At 27.3% G+C, this 20,597-nt stretch overlaps 1 protein-coding gene across 4 annotated transcripts in view; it reads left to right on the top strand.

Moving 5' to 3' along the window:
* The window catches only part of LOC111625141, a 48,902-nt gene that overhangs the window by 16,618 nt on the left and 11,687 nt on the right, over window positions 1–20,597 (top strand). For 2 of the 4 annotated variants that reach the window (XR_002756689.1, XM_023368184.1), the window contains exons 3-7: window positions 2,502–2,521; window positions 10,294–10,463; window positions 16,158–16,225; window positions 16,301–16,417; window positions 18,023–18,161. Coding sequence is in view for 3 of the 4 variants with exons in the window: in XM_023368184.1 (XP_023223952.1) it covers window positions 10,315–10,463; window positions 16,158–16,225; window positions 16,301–16,417; window positions 18,023–18,161 (473 nt within the window). In the remaining variant the exon portion in view is untranslated. Of the gene's footprint in view, window positions 1–2,501; window positions 2,522–10,293; window positions 10,464–10,576; window positions 10,720–13,315; window positions 13,401–16,157; window positions 16,226–16,300; window positions 16,418–18,022; window positions 18,162–20,597 lie in introns of those variants that run through there. The other 2 variants (XM_023368185.1, XM_023368186.1) reach the window with 2 other exon arrangements.

Genomic DNA, 20,597 nt, shown 5'->3' with positions numbered 1-20,597 from the left:
TATATTTGAAAATTAACACCCTGTTAATTTTAAAATGCTTTTTTGTATGTAATTAAAATAACAGATTTTTTCAAAACCAAGAGTCATTGCTCTTAACTTCATGTCACAATGGGAGTATCTTGATATGTTCCTATTTATTATTCTTCAAATGATATATTTTGTGTTTTTATATAATTTAAATTTTGTTTTCTTTTAAGAACATTATTTATTTCTTTAGTTAAAAACAATTAAATTTTATTTTCCAAAAAAATGCTTGTTTATTTTGATTAGATCAGATCATATATTTGTTTATTACAATGGTGCATGTGTAAACAATAAAACATATAGAAACTTTGTATTATTGCTTATGCATTGTGAAATTAAGCTTCTCATACATACTTAATTTTAATTACACAAACATATCAACATAAGTAAAACCAGATAAACTAACTAATTTGTCAATTTTTTTAACAAATGCATTCAGAAAATCTACTTTATTATATAATTGACTTTTGGCTTTAACAGATTTCCTTGCCCAAATTAGTCCATTTAAATTGAGGTTTTACTGCATTAGATATTAGATAGTCTTAATTTTTATATCCTAGCTTTGTGCATTTCTAATATATTTATGAAATTTTGATTTTATGAAAAATTTTATTATGTATTATATTAATCTTAGGAAAGTAATTTGAATTTAATATACAAGCTTATTTAAGCTATTTATTTCTGTAAAAATACATATATTTTTACAGAAATAATAAATAGTAATTAATAGATGCCACGAATATTCGGCTACTACTCGGTATTCGGCCTATTCAGCTACTTTTTTTTAATATTTGGTATTTGGCCGAATGTTGCATACTATTCGGCCAAATACCAAATCATGATAAAAGAAATGCATATATTACTCAAAAACGTATTTATTTTAATCACAAATTATTACATTTAATACTTAAAATTTATCAGTGGTAAGTTGTGATGAATGAAAACAATTTTTTTTAGTATTTGTTGATAGCAAACGATTGCACTTTTCCTCATAAACTATACCTGCTTCTGAAAATAGCCTCTCGTTATATACACTACTGCTGGGAGGCGATAGATAAATCTTAGCGAATTCTGTCGGACTTGGATACTGTTTTGTGTTTGCTGACCACCACTTGTAAAGGTCTGCCGTCTGATCTAGGCAAACAGTTTTCATATAAAGTGATACAAACAGTGATATTTTTTAGTAATAAGGACTATTAGTAACACAATTTGATGTAACAATGAACAAACAATGCGTGTTGTGACACGATCTACTCACAAATAAAACAAATGTGCTTGTGGTGTCACTACCGCACCCACCGCAATGAGACAGGTCATAACCTGTCACCTGCAAAATGTACACATATTTTGCCGAATATTCGGTGCTTCGGCCAAGAGCGTAGCTGAATATTCGGTATTTGGTAAAATCACTATTCTTGGCATCACTAGTAATTAATAGCTTAAATAAGCCTGTGTATATACAAGATAGCCTCAAAAAGTTTGTGGAAAAATTGTTTTTCTTAGTGAATGGAACTACACAGATTTAGATAATATTACCCTCAAAGTATTGGCCTTCTGCAGTAACACATTTCATACAGAGGTTGTACAATGATTGGAACATGTTCTGGAACTCCTCATTTACGACCGTATGCATAGCACTTTTTGCAGCAGCAATCATCTTGTTGGAACTGTTGAATTTTCTGCTTTTCGTGAGTGTTTTTATCTTAGGAAAAAGTGAAAATCACAGGGGTCAAAGTCTGGTGAGTAGGGAGGATGTGGGAGACATCTAACAGTGTTTATACAGGTATTATTGCACATGGATTAACTGATGAGCTGGCACATTGTCATGAAGCAAAAACCAATTTCCTGAAGCCCACAGATTGGTCATTTTTGTCTGATTGCCTCATGCCATAGCTATAGGATATCCCAGTACTGTTCCTTGTTGACTGTTCTTGCCTGTAGAATGAACTCGTGATGCATGATTCTGCGGCTGTCAAAAAACACTTCCAACATCACTTTCCCTTTGATCAATTCAATTTGAACTGCTTCTGCCTGGGAGACATGACACATTTCCAATTTGATGACCAGCATTTTGTCTAGAGGTCATACAGGAAACACCATGTTTTGTCACAAGTGATTATCCTGTCTCATGGAAAAGCAGAAAATTCAACAGTTCATCGAGGTGATTGCTGCTGCAAATAGTACTATGCATATGGTTGCAAATGAGGGGTTCTAGAACATGTTCCAATCATTGCACAAATTCTGTATGAAATGTGTTACTGCAGAAGGCCAATACTTTCAGGGCAACATCATCTAAATGTATGTAATTTCATTCACTAAGAAAAAAAAACAACTTATATATATATATATATATATGTGTATTAACTATAAAGTTTTATATCATTAGTTTTCTTCAGCCAAAATAACCATATAATGATACTAAACTGTATTATTAAAATTTTATTACATAAATGTTAATTTTGTTTTTTTATTTTCAGACAGAGACTCAACCAAAAAGGTAAGTTTACAAACACTTAATTTGATAACTTTTTTAATTTAAAAGCTTTACTTTTGTTTTATTTACGTAGTTTAAATCTTTTATGAAATTTTATATATAAATAATACCTAATCTGTTGAAAAAGTTCCAGAACATTTCAAATGGCATGTCAATGTGATCTAGCAACATTGTATAGCCATGTGTGTTGGTAGCAGTGAACTATCTTCCTTCATAACCTGTTGGTCATCATTTTATTCTGCTGCAATTAGTTTTAGTGCTATGGATTTTTGTTTATCTGCATGTAGAGAGGGTGTCTGCTAATTGCAAAATGATGGAAATGCAAGAGCAAGATCGCCATCAAATTTTGTTACAAACTTGAGAAAATGTTTATGAAGATCTATGAAATCTTGAAGCAGGTTTATGGCGATTAAGTGTCTTAGTTGTACATGGTGTTAAGAGTAGGTCAGGAAATTTAAGGATGGTTGACAGTCTGCAGAAGATAATCCATGGTAGAGACAACCATCGACATTATCCGACAATGCTCACATTGTACAAGTTTTTGAAGTTGTGTGTTCTAATTGTCACTTGACAATTTGGGAAATTCCTATTGATTCCTATTTGTTGTGGCATGATTCTATCAAGATGTTGCACCAAAGGGTGCAACATCTTGATAGGATCGTGCCACAACATTCTCAAGGAAAAATTGCAGATGAATTGTATTAGTGCAAAGTTTGTGCTACAACTCCTGATGCAAGATCAGAGAGACACTTGGGTTACCATCTGTCAGATCTTTTAGATCATCCCAATGAGGATGAAACTTTCATGAAAAGAATCATTATCAGCAATGAAACTTGCACATATGGACACAATGTAAAAATGAAAAGACAGTTGTCATAGTGGGTTGGGAAAATATTGCCATGGCCAAAGAAAGTGTGATAGCATGACTTTTACCTTTATCTGACCTAACAGTTATTTTTGTATCAGTCATTGTGCATCTTGCATTTTTACCAGATGGATAAATGGTGAATCAGAGCTATTATCTGGAAGTGCTAAGGCACCTAAGAGAAAGAAAAGGCCTGAACTCTGGAAAAAGCATATGGATTTTGCATTATGACAATGTGCCAGTGCATTCATCTCTGCTGATTATGACTTCTTGGCTAATAAAACAGGAGTACCTGTGCTTCTCCACCCACCTACTCAACTGACTTTGGTTCTGAAAACTTTTTCCTATTCTTTATGCTGAAATCAATTTTGAAAGGATGTAGATTTCAGATGATTGAAGACATCAAGAAAAGTTTGCCTGAGCATCTATGAATGAACTTGAAAAACACTTACCAGATGTGCTTCCAGAAATGGCAGCACCACTGGAAGCTGTGTATTGATAAAGGAGGAGAGTACTTTGAAGGAGACAATGACAACTAGGTTGTAGATATGTCCAAAGAAATGAAGAAAATTAAGCTCTGGAACTTTTTGAACAGACCATTTACATCATACACAGCGCACACACTTATATACTGCATTTTCTCATAATTCATACTGGTACTTCACCTATCAAAATATTTGTTTAAAAAATTATTATTATTTTTTCATATTGAACATTTTATAGATGATAGAATTTAATTCATGTTTTATTTTTTCATGAATAAATTTTTCACATATTGTTCTTTAAACTAACAAAATTATTTGGCTAAACCAGTCCTGAACAACCTTCAGCCTGCAAAGTCCTAATTCTATTTTCTTGTTTTTTTTCTTGTGCCATTTTGTAGCCTTAACTAAGCTGATATAGTTTGAATGTTCTTTGTTACAAATATCAGTGAAAAGAATAAACTATATAATATATAATTACTAGTCTGCATATTATTACCATATATTATTTCAGTACCTAGTTTACTGGAGGTTATGAAGTGTGTTGATACTCAGCAGGCTAAAAGCCTGCAACTGTAAGATAAACTGCATGTAGCATGCTGGAAGTCTATGAAGTTCACTTGCAGGACTGCATTGAGAAAAGGTTGCTTATTACTGTGCTAAACATGATTTAAACACAATTATTTAATTTAAAGCATAGAATTAATATTTATTTATAAGTTATTATAATTATAATACAGTACAGTAATAAATAATTATTAATAATAATTATATTACAAGTTGTTATAATGTTATAATTAATATAACTTATTTATAAGTTAGTTATCTATAAAATTAATTTAATTGATTATATATGTTTAGAAATTTACTGTTTATTTCCAGTTGTAATATTAAAATATTATGCTCACTTTTACAAAAACTAAATTTTTATAAATCCATTACTGATTAACTTATTAAATAATTTGCATTATATATATTTTATCAAATTATATTATTTAATTTTTAATTTAATAACAGTTTATCATGTTGAAATTTTAAAACTTTTACGGATTTTAACATGTTTGCTATATTTGCTATTTAAAAATTTTTTTTGGATTTTCCTTGAAAATACTATTTATCAGATGCTATGCATTTAAAATTTAAAAAGGATGATATTTATAAAGAATTCAATTATAATCGATTTTTTTTTATCCACATATGGTACACAACAGTTTATTATTATACTGTTTAGATTTTATATGTTTACTATATATGGCTCAAACTAAAAAATAAATATATTTTTATTATTTGTAACAAAAATTATTTAAGCAAAGTGTGCAATACCATAACATTGTAAATGCCACTTTTCTCTAAATATATTTTATTGAAGAATTGAATTCTAAATGCAATGTTTTTTGTTGCAAAAAAATGTTGTGGCAATGTTGGCACTGTAAGTAGCTATATTTTGAAGTTGAATTTATGTGAAGCCATAATGTTTAAAGAGCAAAAGTGCAAGTCATGTGACTTTTGGCACTTAAAACGTTACAGCTTATATTTACATCAGTTTGATATTTTAGAGAATTTGTAACTTAGTGAGTTTTTTACTATTTTATTGTAAAATTGAAATGAATTCATTCACTAGAAAGTGTTTTTTTACCTCTCTTGAAAAGTTTGTTTTTTGGCATTTACAACAATATGGCATTGCACGCTTCTAGTATATTTGTATGCAGAATTTGTTCAGCTATGTTTAAGCTATAATATTTTAATAATGTTAGGTGATTTGGTCCTCATCTTTCAGCTAACCATTATCACAGAAAAATTAATTTTGGTTATTGATTATGTTATCATTTATGTATTGTTTTATTTTTAATTAATGTATTGTTTTGTTTTATATTAATTAAAAAAAACACAATATTTTTATAATAAATAAATATTTTGTTGAATTATGTATATCGACCATTTTGGTCAATACCTGTTGTCATTGTTTCTGGCATGATTTCATATTCGTAAGTTTTGATCGTTGCTTACAAAAAACTGATCCAAGTGATTTTTGACATTGTCATTTTAAGTAAATGTCTTGCAATTAAAAAAAAATATGTGTAGACTGGAACAAGTAATAATCTGAGTGTGCTCGAATATGGTTGGTGTGACAGCATATCCCATCTCAGTTATAACAGTTTCTGACGAGTTACCAAACTTGTGTGAAATTTGACATTGTGGTAAAACACTACATCTGTTTTGTTGATCAATTCTGGCCGCCTTTTCTGTTTGATGATATTACTCAATTTGTTTACTAGATGGCAGTACACTTTCAAATCAATTGCTAAATTGTCTAGTAAAAACTCCAAAAGAAATTTCCTTAAAATCCCATCAAAGGGAGCATCTCTCTTTAAGAACATGTGGAACCCATATATCAAGCTTTGAAATGAAACCAATTTGTTTCAAGTAATCAAACAGTTCAATTTAACAAATTTAATCTTAGTGATTTCACGTGTTATTATTCGGCAGTTTGCTTCAATCAGTACCTTTTTTTATTTTGTTTTCATTGGCTTCAACTGGCCACCCAGAACGTGCATCTTCAATATTGAAATTGCCAGAACGAAATTTTGGAAACCAGTTTTGGCATTGTTGTTCTGTCAATATATCTTCTCCTTACACGTCACACAATTTTTTTCTTGCTTGAACAGCATTCTTACCTTTTTGGTAATAAAAGAGCAAAATATGCCGAAAATGATGCTTTTGATCTTCCACATTTGATGGGACACAAAAAATAAACAATTGCACAAAATCAAACAAAATTTTTTACAAATAAGCCTTAAAATGCTAGCTGTCAAAATATATAATGATGATATGGTTTAGAATGAAAATGGCAGGGAAAATATGACTAATTCGTCTAGTGGTAAAAAAAACGAAATTACTTTCTGAACAACCCACTATTATATTTTAAATGGGTACCTAGTTAGTATAAATGTTTTTCTGTACTAGAAAATAATGATAAATTTTATTATTTTTTTAAAATCAATATAAATGCATCTGTTACACTTCAAGTATACTTTTGTACATAATTTGTATTATCAAAAAAAGTGCCTGTGCTTCAGATATACTAAACAATAATAGATGTACATTATTTATGGCTATATACCAAAGATAAACTCCCAATATATAAAAATGCAGCCAAGTTAAGTAACAATGAATTTTACTGTTGTTGGTGAGCCACTAGTGGAGCATGGTGGCTGATATGAAAGAAACAAATTGCCATCTGTGATGCACAGCATTGTAAACATGTTAATACAATGAAAGATCTTTAATTAATTTAATAGTCTCAACATATTTTCCATAAAAGTTCTAGTAATAATGATAAATACACATATGCCATTCTCTGTAAGTAGTAGTAAATATTTGCCATTCTGTAAGATTCGTAGGTTAATTACAATCTTCTAGAAATATATCCAAATACAACTATACTGATGTATAAAACTTTTTTGAAAGAACTGTTGTATAATAAAAATATATTGAAAATATATATAGATATTTTTTCAATAGTAATGCAAATTAACTTATGTCCACCTTTGGTATAAAATTAAAGAAGGAAGTTTATTAAAACTAAAATTAAGTAATTTAGGTGTAATTAAATAACATTTATGTAAAATACTTAAGACATATATTTTAGAATGTTAAGTATCAACTATTCAGCATACATCAGTGAACAATTAATCATATAGCATAGAAACAGTTACAACATATAATAATATTGAAATATGATGTCACATGATCTTAATCACAGTCAGATATTTAAACAAAAGGTTTGTTTGTAGAATTTTTGATTTTTGAACTGAAAGGGACTGTAACTTAACAGCATGAGTGAGAAAATGATCACATATCTGGATGAGTGCATTTGGGATGAAGGATGACTCATTACTTTTAGATAGATCATTTATTGAGAAAGAGACATTTTTACAGTATCTGATCATTTGAATAGTACAATTATGCACAAAAGTTCTTGGATACTTTCTTGATCGTAGTTCAAAAGGAGAGTACCAATCATTTTTCTGAAGGAGAGAAAGCTTGAGGTATCAGAAGCAACATATACTGAAGTATGGGGAGGGACTTGAAGATAGGCTGCCAAGAAATACACACATGTATTTGATGAAGTTTGGTGGCAAATGGAGAACACAGTGGACTGGACAGGAAAACTGAACAAAAGGATTATTTGCTTCCTGTAACTATGCAAAATGTTTTTGGGATATGGGTTTTTATACACTGGGTCTTTTAAATACTTTTCAAGTACTTTTTTCATGACACTATTGGTTCAACTGTTTCTAGGTGGAATTAGAGATTTTCTCATACTGTGGGAAAAATTTGATATTGACAATTTAATTCAATGTTAAATTTGATCTGAATTGGAGAAATTTGTTCATCTTAGGACCCTTATTGTTTTAAGTTAGATGATTTGTATTTCTCATTGACTGATATTTGTTGAATTCAAATGCTTATATATTTCTTGTGGAGAATGTCATGTTGGTCTGACAGGAACAATGTTCCTGTTATCATGATATAAACAATTTAATTAAAAACTTATTTTATAAAATTAAGTGTGTTAAGGCTTGTCTGGACACCTGAAAGATCTCACAGAAATGAGAATAGTACTCTAATAATTAAAGGGTATCTACTATAAAATAGTTTTATTAGCAATTTCTGACTTATTTCATAGAAACAAATTTTATATTCAAATTATTTACCACTTTATTTTATTCTCTTGACACATTGACTTTTGACAGTAATCATAAATTCTGAATTTTGACAGTAAAGTGAATTTTGACAGTTTGAAGTTTGACAGTAAGTTTGAAATTTGACATTTTTTATTATTAAATTATAAAATTACATTATAATTTTATAATTTTAATAATAAAAATTTTAATAAATTTTTATTAAATATTGTAATGTACTGTATTATTTTGAAAATTTTTTTTTGAACAAATTTTATTGTACCTAATATGTGAATAAAATTCATAAGAAACATTTTCTTAATATTTGAAATGCATTCTTCAGCGACTGTTCCAATTATATTCACAAAGAACACATTCAGTGTTGCTTTATTAGAATATAACACAAAAATATTATAAATAAATTGAATTAGAATAAAGACATTTTGAATCCATTCTTGCCAATTTTTCAGTCATTCTTAAGGAAATTTTTGAAAGTGCCTGAAAATTTTTTATATATAAAATCACTCATATATATTAAATTTCAGTAAAGCTAGTATTGTGATGCATCTTTGAATAAATTTGAAAAGATAAGCTATCATTTATTGCAATAAAAAACAGAAAATTGATTTTTAAAAATTGTTTGACTTATATGTTGCTATAGTAATGTATAATTAAATTATAAATGATTATTTTTGTTGTGGATATTATGGAGTTGTTATCCTAAAAAATGTGTATAATTAAATTATAAAAGTGGAATCTTTAGTTGATAATGAATGAAATTGATTTATAGTTTGTTTTAAGATCATTCAAATACTAAACTATTTCATTCNTAGATTTTAAAAGTCAAATGTTATATATATAAGTTTGTGCAAATTAATTGGAGAAATCTTGAATTCAAGTTAGAAAATATCTATTTAAAATATGATTTAATTAAAAGTATAAATGAGTATACCTTAGGCTTTGTTTTTATTATTTAGTATTGGAGAAACAGATGTAGAATATTGTAAATTGACTGTTATGAAACTAAAGTTTAAAATAATTTTTTATTAGTTGTATAATTCATTTTTTAAAATTCTGCTTTAATTACAACATATAAATTTCTAGTATGATTGACATCATGAAATTAGCATGTTAATAAAACTTATTTGATTATCATTTAAAATGTTGTTTGTTTGAGAATTTGTAAATATAAAGAACATTACAATGTGCATTTTTTGTTGTATCTTAGTATTGCTTATAATTTTTTAATATAACATTTTGGAGATTTTTTTGTTAATGTTTTTTCAGTAAGCATTAGAATTTTAAGTTTAGTTAAAGAAGAGAAAATCCAGAAGTATTTCACTGAAATATCATTATATTTTTGATTTATGTTAGGCCACTACATCACACAATCATGTTAATTGTAAAATTTAGCCAAAGTAACAAAAACAAATTTTTTATTTTCAAAATGAAGCAGTTTTCTTGAATTATTTATCTAAATTTATTTGCATTTTTAACATTATTTTAATTTACATTCTTGCATTTTTTAACTTAAAACTGAAAATTAATGTGCACAATATTAGTTTGTTGTAGTTTATTAAATTTAATTTGCAATTTTATTAAAATATTATATTAAGAATTTGCTTGTTTTGTTCATTATAAAAAAATTATGAAGATATAAAATTTAATTTTAAATTTGATTATTTAAAATAAATTAGTTCTTAATTTCAGTTTTATTAATATTGACTACAAATGATTTATTAGAATCGTAATCAATGGGAAGCAATGGAAATGGAAAGACCAGCAGTAATAGAAACTCAAGCAGAAGCACTAAGAGTTGCCCAATCAGCACAAGCAAATGAAAACACAAATTCTGCTAAATTAGTTTTTTGGAATAATCATCTTTACTGGTTGAAAGATGCAGAAGATTGGAGGTTAGTAGATACTTTCTTGATCGTAGTTCAAAAGGAGAGTACCAATCATTTTTCTGAAGGAGAGAAAGCTTGAGGTATCAGCAGCAACATATACTGAAGTATGGGGNATGGAAATGGAAAGACCAGCAGTAATAGAAACTCAAGCAGAAGCACTAAGAGTTGCCCAATCAGCACAAGCAAATGAAAACACAAATTCTGCTAAATTAGTTTTTTGGAATAATCATCTTTACTGGTTGAAAGATGCAGAAGATTGGAGGTTAGTAATTTGTTCCTAATAAGTTAATAATATGAGTTGAATAGTAAAAAATTAAAGTAATATATTATTTATATAATTAAAGAAATCTCCAATTTCTTAAAGCTGATTTTTGAGTTATGTGTGAACTCATTAACTTAGAAACTGTTATTTAATATAAATTAGGAAATTCTTTTATAAAACATATTTTTCAGTTGTGACTAATTTTGTATGGTTTACCAGTGCTTTGCTTAAAAGGCAATTTGAAAGGGCTTATATAGGTTATGCAATGTGGTAAGTTATATATCATTTATAAGTTGCAATTATGAAGTCATCAAACAGCTTTTCCTTTGAAGTCACTAAGAATGCCTTTGGAAAATATGAAAAATTGTGTGTGTGACAGACATATTCTTTTGCCATTGCAGATTTTCCTAAAACCACCAAAGACACATACAGTATATTATCTATTTTACTTTCATTCTTTCCCATTCATTTTCAAGTTCAATCCATGCTTTCTTTGATATTATTAGACACTTATGTTTGAATTTTTATCTTGAAAGCTGGAAAATTTCTAGCAATTATTCCTTATCTGTATAATGTCATTTCAGAGAACTTTGACAGTTTGCAGACATTATTATGTCATATTTTTCAAACTGTCATTCTGATAAGCTACAAAGCTAATGTGTCATTCTAATAAGCTATAAATTCATTGTTTTTGTCATTGCCATAAAGTTAATTTTTATGACAAAAATAATTATATGTATTGACACTGGTAGCCTTAGCTTGACTGCACAATGTTTTGTTTTGTTTTGCACACAACAGTATTCATTTCCATTACTTTGTTAACAGAATTGAACATAAGGATGATGATATGAAATTTTGATTTATTTGCTCTTTTTTAAACTGTGTAGTTAATATACAAGTATGACCAGTAATTGCTGGTATTTCATTTATTTCTTATTTACTTTTATATCTTCTAGTGCTATATAAGGTTAAAAGTATCAGAAACTTGTAACTCAACTTTGGAAATGGGATATGAACTGTTAGAGGTTCCTCAGTAGGTGGTATAGTTTTTATGGTTCTCTGTATTAAAATAGATTGAGAATCACTGGTTTCTGAACAAAGCTTAGAATTCTCTACATTGAATAAAAGCTGAGTGATTGACTCTTCAATTTGTGTCATTAGATATTATCCACATTAAAATTATTTTGTTTTAATTTTTTGAATTTATTTAGCATTTGTAATTATAATTATTATTAAATGATAAATAAAAACAAATTAAATATGATAAAATGTTTTTCAATAGACTTTTGTATCATACACATGAAGTTTAGGAGGTTCCTCTCAGTATTCCATATTTTTGTTTTATTCATGTTATAATTATATGTAGTGAAGTTCAGTTACAATGAAAATAAATAGAAAAACAACAATTCAATGTTAGAAATGATATCTTCTTAACTACTTATTGGTAATTGTCATTCTTTGTCTGCTGTAGAGGTCTGAAATATACAATAGGGTGAGTTATGCAAAGGTTTTATTTCTGTTCTAACAATTTTCTGCAGGTTATATATGAAATTATAGCAAGTAAAAAATTAATTCTTCAGTCTTTACTGACTGAATTTTGTTTCTTTTTGACTCTGTCTGCTTTTTTGAAACAAAATTCTTTTAATCCTACTTTTAATCCTGGGTAGGATTAAAAGATTTTGTTTCAAACCCATGGTGTGACCTCATTACTCTCATTACCTGACCAACCCATGATGGTGGTTGGTCAGGTAATGAAAGAGCATGCCCAATATATCTGAGACAGATTGCCTGTGAAAAATTCCTAGGGTTGGTTGCCAGATTTGATCTTGGGTTTCCCAGAGTAGTAGGATGGTGTCTTCAATCTACTGCTTTAACCATCTGACTGGTTCTTAACTGCTGAATTATAAATACTATATCCTCCTCCGACCTCTCATCCATTAAAATGGATGTTTGTTTTTATTTGTTTAATATTTTTCTGTTCATTTTATCGAGGTCAAACCAGGAATCCTTTATAGTGTAGTTTTCACTTTTCATCGTCAGGCATCTGGCAACATTGTTTTTTACTTCTTATTTATTTTACTATTTAAAAAACACCAAGGGTCAAAGGTTGATGTTGACTTCATAAATGGACTTTTTATAATACAAATATTGTAATTTTAAAAGAAATTGATTAAAAAACACATTTTTTAATTCTCGAGTCTGAGGAGGATATATAAGTAAAAATATTTTATTTATCAGATATTTTCTGAAAGATTTTGATTTGTAAGAATAAAAATATATCATTTTAATGCATTAATATTTTTATATAATATATTATATAAAATATAAAAGAATATTTTATTATATTTATTTATATATTTATATAATCTATCCAGGATTAATAAGAATACTTATTTAAATCTTGTGAACCAGTTCAACAATGATATTTACACTAATTTTTAAGATTTATTAATAATCCATAATCAGATATGTGCAAAAATATATTTTGATACTGTTTACATATTTAAAATCGATAATCTATTAATATTGATAAAATTATTGAAAAGAGTATCATTCATTTTATTTTGATAAAACATTGTCATTTATAGATTGAATTTACACAGCTTAAAAAGAAATTTTAAAATGTTTTATTGATGCTTCCAGAAAATGGGTGACAAAAAGGTCATTTTATGGAGAAAAAAGTAAATAATTTGTTGTTTTTTAAAATTTTGAGTTATTTTACACTGAAAATGTTCTCAGTTTTATTTAAGACAAATTATACTTAAATTAAATATTAAGTATTACATTGTGGCTCCTTGAACAAAAATAAGTAAGCTGAAAAATAAACAAGAAAAATGTTTGGTTAATAATTTGAAACAACTTATATACAAAACTTAATTATGAACTTAAACTTTAAAGGCCATGGTAGTGATCTTGACCTTAAATGACTAAAAGACAAAGGAAACTGAAATAGTTTCCTAGTTGCCCAATATAAAATGCAGGTCACCAAATTTTATAACAATTGTACTAATGACCTTGAATCATTTTATGATAGATTCAATTGCCAAGTTTTCAACTGTTTGAACTAATGCCAAATTTTCAGTCATGAAGGTTTGGTCTGTACCAAATATATTAAGTACTCTGATGACTTCAATGTATTGAAGTTTTTGAAAAAGATTGTGAATTAAAATTTCTCATACTAGTGTTGTTTAATTATTACTAGAAAAAAAAAATAATTTTTAAATCAATTTATTAATCTTTAAATTTTTATTTATTTATTTTTCAATAATTGATGAATTTATGTAATTAAAAAAGATTTTTACAAGAAAAATCCTTCTCAAGCTAAACTGTTCAATCTGTTACCAACTTCCAAGGATTAAAATAGTGTGCTGTTAAAATTTTCAACATATTTTCTACTGAAGAGGCCTCAATGAGTTTTGAGGTGAAATGCATTTGGAAATTACATTTTAAAGTCTTAATCTAAATAAAAATTTTTTGTTGAGAACTTTAACATTAGTATTTTAATCCTTTAGAATTTGGAGAGATTAGAGAGTAGTTTAGCTTGAAAGATTTTTCTCATAAAATTCTTTTTTAATTATATACAGTATATAGAACAACCAACCCTGTTGAAAAAAAAACTTTTATTAATATTACTAAATTGATGAATATTATTAATGTAACTCAATTCTTAACATGTTTTTCTAATCTGATTTTCATCTATTGCAGTTTCTAATTTAATCTTTGTTGTTGTTTATTATCAAACTACCTTGTTTAAAAAATAATAGGAATCAATAAACACTAATAGAAAATTCAAATAAGTTGCTTTTTAGTGGGATGTAAAGAATCAATTAAAACCAATAAATGAGAATGTTTAAACTAATAGAAACTAATAACAATTTTTATTGAGTTTTTTTTTAGTTTTTATTGGAATGATCAAACTAATATGCACCATTTTTAAAGAATTTTACTGATATATATGGTATTTATTTATGAAAGCCAATAGAATATTATAAATTTTTGTTGGAATGATTATAACAATTAAAATATATTTATATATTTGTACATTAGCAATATAAAAGTAAAATGCCTAATATAGAGAATACAAAAGTGATGTTTCAATGTTTTCATTTACAATCGTATGTCCATATAATGAAAACTTAGTTTGGAGCAGTCTTCTAAGATTGATGCTATTGTCTTGATAAAATCATTCTTAATTACTCTAGATAAAAACCATCTTTTAAAATAGATTGGAATTATTGATGTATTATAACTTCATATACTATATTTTTTGTTTGTATAATTCATATAATGGCACATACCTCATATAAAACTGTTAGAATGAAAATAAAATCGTTCCATAACCTTTGCACCTACCATATACCACATGACTATGGAGCAACAATTGTTTCATAAATTGAAGCTCATGATTGCAATTTACATTTGCATATAATTCACCTCATTGCATAATTTGTATCCCTTTTTGAATTGTCTTTTGAATACAAATTACATGTTGCTTGTATGCATGAAAATACAGTACAGTAAAACCCTGCTTAATTGCGGGGGATGCATTCTAGACAACAAAGCGCTAAGTGAAACGTGTTAAACAAGGTCATTTTAACATAGAGTAGATAAGGATAGGGAAACATGCAACCAAAAATAAACAAATTTTACTTTAATTTTATTTTTATATTAATTTGTATAATAATACATGTTAAATAACACAAACATATGCACACAGAAATGTAAAGTTCATTTTTTGTGATGAAGATCCTGACTTTTCTGAAATTCTTGTTCTTTTGCAATAAAGTCGTGAAGTTTCATTTGCCGCTTTTTTTTTTCTTTAAGCAAATGTTGGTAGCAGAAGATTGCATCCAAAACGCCTCATTTTGCTTTTGCACTCCTTTCAAAATCTGGATCATTCACTACAATTTGATCAACGATTTCGGTTATCTTACCAAATTTTTACTAAGGAAATCTGTAGAGAAATTTTTTGGGTTCTTTATTTTCAGAATCTCTATTTTTCCAGTTCCACAGGAATTCCATGTTCTGCTAGTTCTTGAAGGTCGTCATTAGTAAGGCTCTCCCCAGAAATTTGTAACTCCTCGATATCCTGCTTGTCTACATCTCCTAGTCCTGCTATATCGATTAGGTTGAGTTTGGTCAACCTAACTATACAGTGATAGGCTCTTCTCATTGAGAATTCTTGAATACCTTCAGCCATAACTTCTTCCACACTTTGTTCGTAATTTATCAGTTAATTCTTGCCAAGCAAAGTCAATATTTCCTATGGCATCCCATGATGTTAAATATCTAAATTTATTTATTGAATATGATGATGCATTTTTTTGATTGAGAGGAATTGGATTCCATATCAATATCCTGTTTAATTAATTAAGAACAATAAATGATTTATAATTATAATAGAATGTTTTGGTTAAAATAAGTTTAATTTATTTTAGAAATAGAAGTCAATTTAGTTCTCATGGAGAAGCATCTCAAATGGAAGCAGCAGTACCACTTCTCACATGTGAGTTGTTAAAAATGAAAATATGGTATTGATTTAATTTAAATTATTTTTGTATAAATTTGTAATTTATATTAGGTGATAGTTCTGTAGGAGATAGTAGTAGTATTACTGGAAGTCAAAAGTGGGAAAAACTTCCTGCTGGAAATGGAACACCTGGTTCTTCTCTTGATTTGGAATGGGAAAATGAAGCTGGTAAGAATTTAATTTGCATAATTACTAGATATATTTAAGTTTTTGCATTGCTCTATGAAACTTAATAAGTATTAAACATTATTTTAGATATTTGTATTTGATCTAGTTTTCCTATAATACTGGTAATCTTCAACTAAATAAAATTATCCTGTTTAATTAAGACCAGAGTAAGAAATGTTCTCAAAGCTTTCATATTTTGGTACTCCAATAAAAACTGTGTTACAAATCAACCAACTTGGAGATATATAAAGCACTTCCATATGAACTCAAAATTAAACTGACAAAATCAGATATGTTTAATGCAACTTTACTATTAGAAATAATACATACATGTGGACTTACTAGAATGTCAAGTCATCCCATATAATGCAAACATTTATGTTAGAAAATAATGGAAAAACTGAATGTTATACATGAACTTTACACAAACATTCCTCATTAATGGGTTTAAAACTGATTTAAGAAATAGGTTTAAAATGTATCAGTTTTAAACCCATTCTTAAACCAGGTTAAATCTTAGGCAAAATTTTACCTTTACTAGAAATGAATTAATTTAATTATAAAAATAAACTTGAGAATTTTTGAGCATTTTTCAATATAATTTTAATATAGAAATGTAAAAAGTGTCTTTCATCTTTCATATCATTCCTCATTAGAAATCATTGTGATCTAACTTTAAGTCCAAAGTATAATTTTTTATTACATTTGTAAAAGGCTTTTAATTTCTGCACTGTAAGAGTCTAAATGAAGGAAAACCTAGCAAAATTTTCAGTGAATTCTCAAGAATGATTAATATGACACTAAACAGAAATATAAATAACAATAAAACATATGAAAAACTATAAATTCAAAATAAATACAAGAGTGAATACATATATAGTCAAAGGCAAAGTATAGATCATAATAACTATTGCAGAAAGTAGAATGTCACTTTTAAACTTCAAATGTCTTGAAATAATTTCAGTAGGATTCAGCTGATTTTAAAATATCAAAAGTTCCAATAATCCATTTAATTTTGGTTAGATCAATAATAATTACTGATAAGATTCAAGCATTTCTCTTGGACATTGTCCAGGCTTTTTAGGATTAATCCACTTAATATGCTTCAAGGTAGATGTTAAAATATTAAAAAAAATCAAGGAACATACTTCAAAACTGGATGTTACATAAAATCCTTGTGAATGTAGTCCTATTTATCATGAGATATCTCAAAACAAAAATTTTCTGAGAACCATTAATTTTTCTCAAAATTTTTATATAATGAATTACATTCTTTTATCTTCAGTATACAAGGTATATCAATACATCATATTGCTTATCAATATCCTTAGCACATTTAAAATGTTTTTAATTCAGTTTTATTTAATTGTTTTTAAGTTCATTGATTAATACTCTAGATAAACTCATCTCACTGTATCTTAATTAATACATCTAATATTGCACTGTGAAAAATATTAAGATATAACCATAGTTTTTGGATATTTTCAATATTTAAAAATTTTAAATTTCTACTCTTTTATAATCTTGAAATTTTTAAACTAAAACTGTACTGTATATAATCAGATTATTGAAACAACTAATACTGTATTTACATTGAATTTGCAGGACTTACACCACCACCTCATTATCTTATTCCCACAACTGATGATCTCACTTGGTTTGTATTGAGTGAAAATAGTAGTAATCATTCTCATCCATCTACTCCAGTCTCTAATGGAAATGATTTAGAATGGGATTTTACAAGGTAATTCTCTCTAATCTATGTAAATTCACTTAGAAAATTTATAAACTTAAAGAAATTAAATTATATATTATTACATTAATTTATCATAAATAAATTTAAATTGTCAACTTTTATGAATTTTGATTTAATATTTAATAATATGTATAATAATTTAGATGTGATGTATATAAATTATCCATTTTTAGTATGTTACAAATTCAAATACAGTTATGATCAGTTAATTTAATTTATAAAAGTTATAAATACAATTATTGATTTCATTATTATTTTTGTTTATTAATTAATCATTTTTCTAAAAACAACAATTAAATTGAACTTTACATGATAGTTCAGATTAATATTAATGATTACAATATAATAAAAAACTTGCTAAAAATCTTACTCTCAGTGAACTCATTATCACTTAATATATTCAATGATGTATTGAATCCTTGTCTTAGAAAAAAGATTCTATAGCACCAAAGCCCTGTGAGTCAGGAATCTACAAACGTATAGAAAACAAAGTTTTTGTGCAGTTTTTTGGATCTGATTCTACTTTTATGATAGAAAACAATATTTTCACTTAGGCTATATCTTTGTTGATTTGTTTGTTTTCAGGAAATAGGTAGATACAAATTTGGATCTCTCGTGCTCATTTCTTTGTGCCAAAAATGTTGTTNGTATATTATTAACTAAATTATTTGTAGAATTGTTTGATTGAATTAAATGGACTTCTAATCAAGTTTTTAGTCAGTGATTTGAATTTTCAAGGAATATGTAGAAATGCATAAATAATTATGAATGTATTATTTTTTGCTTTAGTGTTATATTAATTAAAGACAGATTATATGAATACAAACTGTTGTTTCCAAAATAAAAAATGTAAAACTTTTATAAAAATTTCAGTTTTTTAAACTGACATGTAATGCTTTATATATATATACATATGCTTGAGGACCACCTATCTTCACAAAAATTCTTTATTATTAAGATTAAAACATTTTGATTCTTAATACAGTAGTTGCATTAATACAAATCTCTAAGGAAACAGTAGTTAGTTTGCTTTATCAAAAGGTGTTGTTAATGAATTTTAGGGCCAAGTCATATAATTTAAGGCATTAAAGCTTAACAGACAATTGAAATCTCTAAAATGTAATACAGTGTACAGTGCTTTGAATTCATTTACTAAATAAAGTTAAATAAAATTGAATTTATTAACAAAAAAAAACAAATTCTAAATGATTTTTCAAATCAACAAACAAGGAGGATATGATATTGGATGTTTAAGTATGGAGAAGTATATCAGAGTGGTTAAACAAAACAAAGCTAAAAGAAATTCATAATTATTTTCCTGTTGAAGATTATTTTAAAAATTAGAAAATATTTTTGGCACCAAAAGAGTAAAAACAAAAACAAATTTATCACAAAGTAGCTGAACCTAGTCAGGTATGTACTCCTTGATATGTTAACCAGCACATGTGTTTGCATGGGACTGCATCCATTTAAAGAGGTGGGTATCTTTGAACTTTAACCCCTATTTTCTGAGTACAGTAGAATGGTCCACTAACACCAGATGTTTGAATTGCTTTACAATTAGATGCAGTTGGAACATTAATCTTACTAGATTAATGTTCCAGCTGCATATGTTTATCAACAAAGATTTAAAATTAGATCAGCTATTCTTTTCCATTTTAAAGTGTTTATGATGATTAAAATTTATATTTATACTTTATCAATTGATTTGTATATTATGGGTCTAACGATTCAATTTTATTACATTATTTTAAATATTTATAGCAGAAATTAATCAGATATTACATAAAATTATGCTATTTATTTGTTAAATGTTTTGAATCCTGATTCTAAAATACAACATTAGACATACTTGGAAAACACAGGGTGTCTCAGAATTATTCATCTCATTAAAAAACTTCATAAAATATAAACTAGATATGAGATAAAAAGAAAATGATTGTTGAAGCTTATAGACAACTTTAAAAAATTTTTATTTTCACATTAAGTTCGAAATACCTAAACATGGGTACCATTAGTGGTGAGAACCATGTCCAGTCTACTAAAACACACTACATGTTAACTGTGATGGTGACAGGATATGTTTTAAGTTCTTCCATGTTGGACACCTTCTTTGTGTACACACACTATTCTTGCTGTACTCCCACAGGAAAATATCCAAGAACATCAGATATGGTGAATGAGGAGACCAAGTGATTGGACCTTCTCAGCCTATCCATTGATTAGGGAAGGCTGCATTAAGATAACTCCAGACATCTATTGTGCCCCATCTTGCTGAAAGATGACAACTGGTTGTATTTTTTTCAATTTCAGAACACAAAACAGTTCCAACGTTCTAGGTAGTTGGAATCAATCACCACATCAATCATGTTTTTAGTGAAGAAAATGGGCAAATAACCCTATTTCACAATCAATGCATGCAAC

This window comes from Centruroides sculpturatus, unplaced genomic scaffold (genome assembly GCF_000671375.1).
Source record: "Centruroides sculpturatus isolate CEXI.00-Female unplaced genomic scaffold, Cexi_2.0 scaffold384, whole genome shotgun sequence".
Classification (NCBI taxonomy): Eukaryota; Metazoa; Arthropoda; class Arachnida; order Scorpiones; family Buthidae; genus Centruroides; species Centruroides sculpturatus.
Note: the sequence above shows the minus strand (reverse complement) of the source record. Positions and strands in the feature narration are given on the sequence as shown.